General features: G+C 36.2%; 1 protein-coding gene across 1 annotated transcript; it reads right to left on the bottom strand.

Moving 5' to 3' along the window:
• Window positions 1-3,620: 3,620 nt before the first annotated feature.
• On the bottom strand, window positions 3,621-4,610 carry LOC141601142 (uncharacterized). Its single transcript, XM_074421411.1, has 2 exons — window positions 4,297-4,610; window positions 3,621-4,065 (listed from the first exon to the last, which is right to left on the bottom strand). The coding sequence occupies exons 1-2, from the start codon at window positions 4,608-4,610 to the stop codon at window positions 3,621-3,623; spliced, it is 759 nt and encodes a 252-aa protein (XP_074277512.1).
• Window positions 4,611-9,709: the final 5,099 nt, after the last annotated feature.

The following is a 9,709-nucleotide window of genomic DNA, read 5'->3' as shown; positions in this document are numbered from 1 at the left end:
AACATGGGTTGGATAAATTTCAAGTCTTATTTTGTCTTTTCGAATTCAAAAATTAACTGTTTTTTTAAAGCATTTAATTTTGAAAACAGTTTTTAAAATGTTAGTGTTTTTTTTAAAACAAAAAAAGTCGAGACAAAATGAAAATAATGTTATCGTAACATCGTGATAGTAATAAATGAAAATTAGAATAAAAGATTTTGACGCTTAGAATTCTCCACTCTGTGCGGCATTTATAACTGGACTTAATTATGGGGAACATGCACGTGGTTAACATCAATCATCATTTAAAAACAGTTTTCAAAGCGATTAATAAAAGTGGTTTTTAAAGCGATTAATTTTTTTTTTTTTTTTTAAAATAACTGTTTTGTTTTTCACAATTATCTATAAATAATCTCATTTTAAAAAACACAATTATGTTACTTCAGTAATGACGGTTTTGACGCTTTGAATTCTACAATCTGCAGCAGTTATCTTTCTAAAACAGTTTTTCACTTTCTTCAAAGTGACATTTTTCAAGGCAGTTATTTTTTTTATTTTTTTAAAAAAAACTGTTTTGTTTTTTCAATTATCTATAAATAATCTCATTTTCATTCAACATTTACACTTCATTTTCTAAACAAAAAAATAAGCCAAGACAAATTCAAAGGTTTTTCATGTCTAATTTTTTTTTAATCTTTTGTAATATTAAATATCTATAAAGATTATGGATGGTTTAATATTACAACTGTTGCTAAAATTTCATTTATTATATGACTACCTTGCTCTAATTTAGGGAAAACAGTTTATGTTTGTTTATAAATAGGTTTTGTTTTCTCTAATTTAGGGAAAACAGTTTATTTTTCTGTTTTAATAGGTTTTTTTTCTTTTTTTTTTGTTTCAGCAAGAGAAAAATGGAACGAATTCAAAGGAAACTGGAAGAGACCAAGTTTGAACTGGAAGAAATGACAAGGCATAGAGATTCATTACTTGAGCAGGCTATATCATCTGATAGTAAGGTAATAGAAATGCTAGAACAAGTACAAGTGCTTGAAAATGACTTGAACAATGCTGAAGCTCATCTCAAGTTTCTGATGGCGGAAAACAAGTGTATTGGGAAACTGCTAGAAGAAAATAAGGTGAAGAAATACACTGAAACTAATTTAGACCGTCAATTTCTCCTTGGTGTTACAGCTCTTAGGGAGTCATATGCTAAAGTCAACCTTTCGATTAACATGAAGTGGCCTCTTGTTGTCAAAGCTATTGAAGAGATGGAAGGTTACAGGAATAATCTGAAAAAAGGAGTTGCTAGAGGGCGAAAGCAGCGTTCATTCTCCTCCTGTGAACAAACGACTAAGAAGGGAGTAAAAGATTTAATATTTCCTTAATCACATTACGATTTATGCTTATCTTGTGACACTTATATTTAAGTTAACTATCATTCTTTGTTTGGAAGTATTTCGTTTTTAATCAGTGTTTGTAACACCTGTTTTAATGAATGACATCTTAATTCGGTTAATTGTCCAATTTACTATTAGAATTGTGGTATATTAAATTGAACAACGATTATGTAACTATGTTTAAAATTGTCAAAAAACGCTCCTAAAACGGGACGGAAAAGGGTTTAGGGTTGAATTAGGCGGCATCGCTTCGCGGAGCCGCCTAATCCAACCCTAAACCCTTTTCCTTAAACAAAGGTTGTTCGTAGTACAACACTGTTACAGTAAAACCAAACTAAACCCTAGGGAAGGACGGGATATACCCTGTCGTAGACGGGATTTAAATTTGGGGAAAAACGCTCCTAAAACGTACGACAGGATTTAAATTTGGGGAAAAACGCTCCTAAAACGGGACGGAAAAGGGTTTAGGGTTGGATTAGGCGGCACCGCTTCGCGGAGCCGCCTAATCCAACCCTAAACCCTTTTCCTTAAACAAAGGTTGTTCGTAGTACAACACTGTTACAGTAAAACCAAAACTAAACACTAGGGAAGGACGGGTGATACCCTGTCGTGGACGGGATTTAAATTTGGGGAAAAACGCTAATAAAACGGGACGGAAAAGGGTTTAGGGTTGGATTAGGCGGCACCGCTTCGCGGAGCCGCCTAATCCACCGTAAACCCTTTTCCTTAAAAAATCGTGGTGCAAAAAAACCAAAACTAAACCCTACGGAAGGACGAGTGATACCCTGTCGTGGACGGAATTTAAATTTGGGGAAAAACGCTCCTAAAACGTACGACAGGATTTAAATTTGGAGGAAAACGCTCCTAAAACGGGACGGAAAAGGGTTTAGGCTTGGATTAGGCGGCACCGTTTCGCGGAGCCGCCTAATCCAACCCTAAACGTTTTTCCTTAAAAAATCGTGGTGCAAAAAAACCAAAACTAAACCCTAGGGAAGGACGGGTGATACCCTGTCGTGGACGGGATTTAAATTTGGGGAAAAACGCTCCTAAAACGGGACGGAAAAGGGTTTAGGGTTGGATTATGCGGCACCGGTTCGCGGAGCCGCCTAATCCAACCCTAAACCCTTTTTCCTTAAACAAAGGTTGTTCATAGTACAACACTGTTACACTAAAACCAAAACTAAACCCTAGGGAAGGACCGGTGATACCCTGTCGTGGACGAGATTTAAATTTGGGGAAAAACGCTCCTAAAACGGGACGGAAAAGCGTTTAGGGTTGGATTAGGCGGCACCGCTTCGCGGAGCCGCCTAATCCAATCCTAAACCCATTTCCTTAAAAAATCGTGGTGCAAAAAAACCAAAACTAAACCCTAGGGAAGGACGGGTGATACCATGTCGTGGACGAGATTTAGTTTGGGGAAAAACGCTCCTAAAACGGGACAGAAAAGGGTGTAGTGTTGGATTAGGCGGCACCGCTTCGCAGAGCCGCCTAATCCAACCCTAAACCCTTTTCCTTAAACAAAGGTTGTTCGTAGTATAACACTGTTACAGTAAAACCAAAACTAAACCCTAGGGAAGGACGGGTGATACCCTGTCGTGGACGGGATTTAAATTTGGGGAAAAACGCTCCTAAAACGGGACGGAAAAGGGTTTAGGGTTGGATTAGGCGGCACCGCTTCGCGGAGCCGCCTAATCCAACCCTAAACCCTTTTCCGTAAACAAAGGTTGTTCGTAGTACAACACTGTTACAGTAAAACCAAAACTAAACCCTAAACCCTTTTCCTTAAAAAATCGTGGTGCAAAAAAACCAAAAATAAAGCCTAGGGAAGGACGGGTGATACCCTGTCGTGGATGGGATTTAAAGTTGGGGAAAAACGCTCCTAAAACGGGACGGAAAAGGGTTTATGGTTGGATTAGGCGACACCGCGAAATCCTTAAACAAAGGGCATATTTACAAAACAAATTGTATAACACTGTTACTGTAAAACTTAGGAAATATGCTCCTAAAACGGGACGGAAAATGGTCCTAAAACAATATTTATTGCTGTATAAAATGTTGTAAGTGCTGTATAAAATGTTAACTATGATGTAGGAAAATCGAATGACTTTTTACTGTGACATGTTATTGTCACAGCAACACACAATTCTACTTTTTATTTTTACTGTGACATATTATTGTCACAGCAACACAAAATCCTACTAATTATTGATAAGGTCACAATGTTACTGTAACATCATAACAATATCAAACTTTTTTCTTTTTAGCCGCTTTCTCAACAACTTCATCAGCTATGCGAAGAGGGCATGTTCTCCTGTCGTGGGTAACTCTTTCTTTGCAGTATGCACATAGCCTCTTTGGCTTGGCTGCTTTTTCAATGGCCTGTTGTTTAGCTGACTTCAATCTTTTTCCGCTGCCCTTGTTGCGTGCTTGTTCCGGAGGGTGGATAGTGACTTCAGACGACGAGCTGCAGCCCAACAGAATCTCCATCTCTTGGTCTTTTGTAAGCGGTTCAATACATAACTTCTGCCGGAACTCAACTAGGAGGGATGCTAACTCTTCCGTGTGTTCAGCAGGTAAAGTTTTGAGAACACCAACTATCTGACGGAACTCTGACCATACGTTGCACAAATGACTGTTATCAGACGTAGCCATATATGAATCCTCAGTGACATTCCCATTCGAATCAAGCCTGGAAGTAAAACAACAGGTTACTGTTTATCATGGTGACAATGTTACTATAGGAAATTATGGTTACAATGTTATCAGAAAACAATTATCAGTAACAAGTCAAAATCACATTTGTAATAATGTTTTCGAATCAAACCTGTTCGATGCGTATGTGTTATTTAGCCAACGATATACAATGTACTTGCTTGGTATTCGCCCAATTCATTTGCCCTTGTACACCCACACAATATGCCTGCAGAGTAATCCAATTCTTTCGAACAGTTTACACTCGCATACTGCATCTGTGCTTCTAAGGTCCAACCTCACCTTGAAAATTCTGTCTCTCTCAGCATCGATCACATGAATTATGCGCACATGCTCGTCCTTCTTAAAGTCATCAACACCACATGAATCGGCAGCCATTACTTTTTCTTGAAACACCTTGAACACAGCATGTGTGTATATAATAGCGCCATGCTTTTCTATAGGTAATTCTGTCTTAAGCTCAGGGAATGAGTGGTCGCTGTTATAATCATCGCACCTTCGTGTATAGCGCTGCTGGTCCATAGCAGTTTGGAACCTAGTTTTAATGCAACAAGGATTCGGCAACAAATTATTTATGTAACAATGAAACAATGGTACTGTAACATACACTTTCCCGGCACTCGTAAGGAATGAAAAAGAGTTGTTTACCTCATCCAAAATTCGACCAGTGTACCAAAGTGATTCTCATAGCGTTTGAAAAACGAATTTGTACTTTCGATCGCCGTGTTGTTCTTAATATGCAGCCCAAGGCAAGGTCACGATGGTACGCAGGAATCCAATGGTGTCCGTCGTCGAACATTGTAGTCAACCAATCATTATCTTCCACTCGAAATCAAAATGACCTTCTGCCACTTCTCTTCGAACTCCGACGGCTCCATATCAGGGTCCCAAACAACGGCGTTGAAGCGAGCAAGGAAGTCCGTGTCTCTGCAGAGTCTTTGAACCAACTTTGTCCGTGATCTTTTGTGTAATATGCCACATACAATAACGATGCCTAGCTGTCTTGAAAACAGAAGGAAAGCCTGTTGTATGCCACCATAATGAAACAACAAGTCGAACGTGATATTGACCAGTGATAGGAAAAGAGCAAGTGAGTAAATTATATGTTAGTAATTTAGTTACGAAACATTGTTATTGAATAACCTTGTAAAAGAGGAAGAGATGGAACAAAGTGGTAGTTGGAGTCGAAAAAGTTGTGGTACAATAATTTTAAGTAAGTCTGATTTCAGAATAACATTGTCACACTATTACCTTCTTTATGCCAGGGCATTGATCCGTGATCATGAACTGTGGCTCTTTTTGTCCCATGGCAATCAAGAAATGTTGAAAGGTCCATTGGAAGGAGATGTCATCCTCGTGTAACAGGAGACAACCGGCAAACAACACCAACTTTCTGTGGTGTTTAACACCTGTGAATGGTGTAAAAACCATATCATACTTGTTGGTTCCGTAAGTAGGGTCGAAGCTCACAGCATCCCCAAAGAATGAGTAGTTTCTAATACATGTAGCATCAGCCCAAAAGAACTTTGTTAGACGATTTTGCGAATCAACATCATAGGCGAAGTAGAACTGGGGTTGGGTCGCTTTGAGTTTCTCGAGTCGATCGATGAAAAGGTCAGCATCTCTTAACCCAATGTAGCACTTGATATCTCTTTGAAAGTTCTTAAAATCTATCAATGTAGCACCGATATTTTCATACCCATTGACAAGTTCCTTAACCTGTCTAAAGGTCAATCCAGCGCCAATATTCAACTTGGAGTTGTCCAAGATAAGCGTCTTCTGGAACATATCAAGGGATCGTGAAATCTTATCGAGATCTCTCATTATGCAGAGGTGAGACGATGATTGTGGACTTCAGAAAACTCGTCAATCATAGCTGGGCCATCAAGGCCATGTAGAAGGGAAAATCTGACATACGCTCGGCATCCAATTCTTGTGATTTTAACTCGCCGTGTAACTGTACTAGCTGTGGACGAACCATCACCCATATTCTCATCATCCTTGGTTCTGGGACGCTGTTTCGGTTTAGGTTCCCTGAACCCTTGACGGTTGCAGACTACGAATTTTTGGTGTGCAACACCACCTCGTAGTGTTTTCGCATCGTGCTTCCGAGGGGATAAATCCACATGCCCGAGCATAAACCTCGTAGAACTTGATTCCAACCTCAAGGGAGGCGAAAACTGCACCAATGGTAGGTCTAAACTTGTGCTCAACCACACGCATCCAGCGCTCACCTCCATTAGGCGTGTGAGACAGAACAAGCTGATTATTTGGTTGAGGATTTGGTTGCTCTTGGACAATTGGCGTAGAATGGGGTTGAGTGACATTTCTTGAGTCTCGTAATACAAAAAGGAAAATACGAGTATTAGTGACCTAAAATACAACGGTGGTATTACAAAGAGTAACATTGTTACAAAGAATACTAGTACTATGACAATGTAGTGACATAAGGATGGACGGGAGAACAGGAATATGCGAAGAGGCCGGACTACAATTTAGAACAAGAAACTAAAGTACATTGAAGTAACAACAGAACAAGAGGACATCCAGAAGTGGTACATCATATGTTATATGTGCAATGGAAAATGAATATATGTGATTGTGTTACAAGAACATTGATATTGTAACAAGTCGAGCACTGTAAGCATTGACAAGCAGAATGTGAATATACGATGGGGAAACAGGAATATACAAGACAGGAAAAGAGGTCAAATATAATGAAATTTGACCGAAATTGAACGAGAAAATAACCAAATACAAGGATATTTGACCTAATATTTAAGACAAAAGCAACTACGAGTATAATCAAAGGAAAGGAGACCGTAAATTGAAGTAGAAGTGAACGGATTTCATTAAAATTGAAGCAAACATAAAATCGATTAACCTAAAAAACTGAAAAGCAACAGAATAAAGACAAATATAATCAAAATTGACGGAATGTGACGATAAAGCAACTCGCGATTGTAAGCGAAGCGAGAGGAGAACGCAAATATGAAAATTCGATAGGAAAAACAACAAATACAAGGATATTTCACCTAATATTTAAGAGAAAAGCAAATACGAGAATAATCAAAGGAAAGGACACCGTAAAATTGAAGTAGAAGTGAACGGATGTCATTAAAATTGAATCAAACATAAAATCGATTAACCTAAAAAACTGAAAAGCAACGGAATAATGAAATTATAGTAGCGAATGATAAGCGACATAGAATCCAGATGAAATCGCGAAAAGGAAAACTGAAATGAAAGGATTACGGAAATTACCTGTTTGCATGTTAATGTCGGTAGAATCTGCATCCATTGTAGCAACGAGAACCTGGAAAACAGACGAATTTGATTGATTTGTGAATGAATTGATAAAAGCGAGTAAAAAACAGGAACCTAGGGTTTGTTTGCTTGATTCAGAGGATTATTTTGACTTAGAGAGAGAGATAGAGAAAGCGAGGGAAATAGACGGAGGAGAGAGAAAGTGAAACTGAATTATGAGGGGGAAGTTTGAATTCTTAGCTTTTAGAGGTTTGTTATAATTTCTAAGATTTAATCTCAACCGTTGATTAGGAGTAGATCTAATGGATGAGATTAAAATGCTAGACTCACCTAAGATACCTAGACTCACTTGATGCAATTTCTATATATATATATATATATATATATATATATATATATATATATATATATATATATATATATATATATATATATATATATATATATATATATATATATATATATATATATATATATATATATTGGGAGGATGAATATCGGATATCGGATATTCGAAAAATTTTAAACTACTATCCGATATCTGATCCGTATCCGAAAGTTTCGGTTCGGATATCTGATCCAAACTGTTTTTCGGATCAGATATCCACTTTTTCGGATCACATCCGGATCGGTTATCGGATAATCGGTTTTTTTGCTCTGCCCTAATTGCCGCATTAAGAGCAACTCCAATGGATAGTTACAATCCCTTGTAGCTTGGATTTCCGTCTTATCATTTCAAGCAACTCTGCTTTCCAGCTACAAAGTCATTTAATGGTAAACTACAATACCATGTAGCTTGTAGGAGTCACACAAGTTAAATTACTATTTTAACTTTAGTTTTATTCAATTTTTATACTATCTCATTCAAAGCATTCAATTTCAAGCATGTAGCTTGTTTAAGCCACATTAGTTTTCAAGCATACATTATTTTTTCTTTCCCAATGGTTATGTTGTAGCTAGATAATTTATGTAAATTGCAAGCATGTCCAAAATTGTATCATTAGAGTTGCTCTAATATTAATTATTTCACAACTCCCGTTGTTATTTCTACCACTTTCACTAATCTCGCTGATAATATTGTTACTTTTACTATTCAAATGAGTTATTACTATCATATAACTATATCCAATGTTATTACAATTCTTTTCTTTACTGATGAAATTACTTTTACTACTTAGGCATTCAATTTTAAGAGGATTATATATTTATATAAATATATTACATATATGCATTAAATCAAATCGAAAGAATTATGCAATATTATATATTATGGAATCTAACTTGTATTATTTATAACCTACTTATATTATATTATTTTTGTATGTTAAATAATTAACATTTCTATAGATCTAATAAACTATAAAATTTAATAAAATTGCATAGATTTTAAATTTTAATATATAATTTTATGATGATAATAATTAATACCATAAGTGTGCATGTTTATACTAATTAATTATTTTATTTTAAGGAAATTGACCATCTTCTAGTGTTCTATAAATATTCAGGAAAATTACCAAGCATCTTCTTTCCTTTAGTCTCCTTGAAATTGACCATCTTAATTAATTATTTTATTTTAAGGAAATTGACCATCTTAATTAATTATTTTATTTTAAGGAAATTGAGCATGTTTTAGTCGCTTACAAATGTTTAGGAAAATTACCAAGTTTATATATAATTTAATTTTAACCCAAACTATATAATATTTGCATTGAGATCCCTTAATCGGGTCCATCACACGGTGCTATTGATTTAAAACTATATAGTATAATTAATTTGTATAACTTTATTTAATTACATTGAAGTCCATTGGTTTCTGGATTTAATATATAGTATTCATTTTATTTTTAGAGATAATTAACTTTAAAAAGAAATAACTACTTAATATAAAATTTATCGTAAATGTTATTTTATTAACGTAATCTGAAACAACATACTCGTATAATTTGCACGGGTTTAAAACTAGTAAGCACTTAATCTAAACACTCCCTCTTACTATAGTCCACATCAGATATATAATCCACCTAGTGTCCACAAACTATCCCCAGCTAGTCTTGATTGTGACGGGCTAATCAAGCTTGTGACCTCTCACAAAAAGGGAGAGAGGACATGTTAAATTCATAATATTGGAAGAATATAATTGTAATATTATTCTAATTGATATACAAGGAGAGAATTATGCTCCATGATTTTATACGTGAGATATGGAGCAACGGCTAGTTTGAGCTAGCTAACATCCCCCCGCAAGTTTGAGTGTCGAGAGATGAGACACCCAACTTGGAAAGAAGGTTATCGAATGAGGCACGACCCAAAGCTTTAGTGAAGATATCCGTGAGTTGAGATTTCGTGTGTAC

The sequence above is a fragment of the Silene latifolia genome, chromosome 9, assembly GCF_048544455.1.
Source record: "Silene latifolia isolate original U9 population chromosome 9, ASM4854445v1, whole genome shotgun sequence".
NCBI lineage: Eukaryota > Viridiplantae > Streptophyta > Magnoliopsida > Caryophyllales > Caryophyllaceae > Silene > Silene latifolia.
The sequence above is the reverse complement of the archived record's forward strand: the minus strand, read 5'-3'. Positions and strand labels throughout refer to the sequence as shown.

Bases quoted from the DNA above. Each gene is read 5' to 3' on its own strand.
- LOC141601142 (XM_074421411.1), bottom strand. From the start codon at position 4,610: ATGGACCAGCAGCGCTATACACGAAGGTGCGATGATTATAACAGCGAC. The intron at 4,066-4,296 runs GCATATTGTGTG...TTTTACTTCCAG, and splicing joins AGAATTGGATTACTCTGCAG to GCTTGATTCGAATGGGAATG.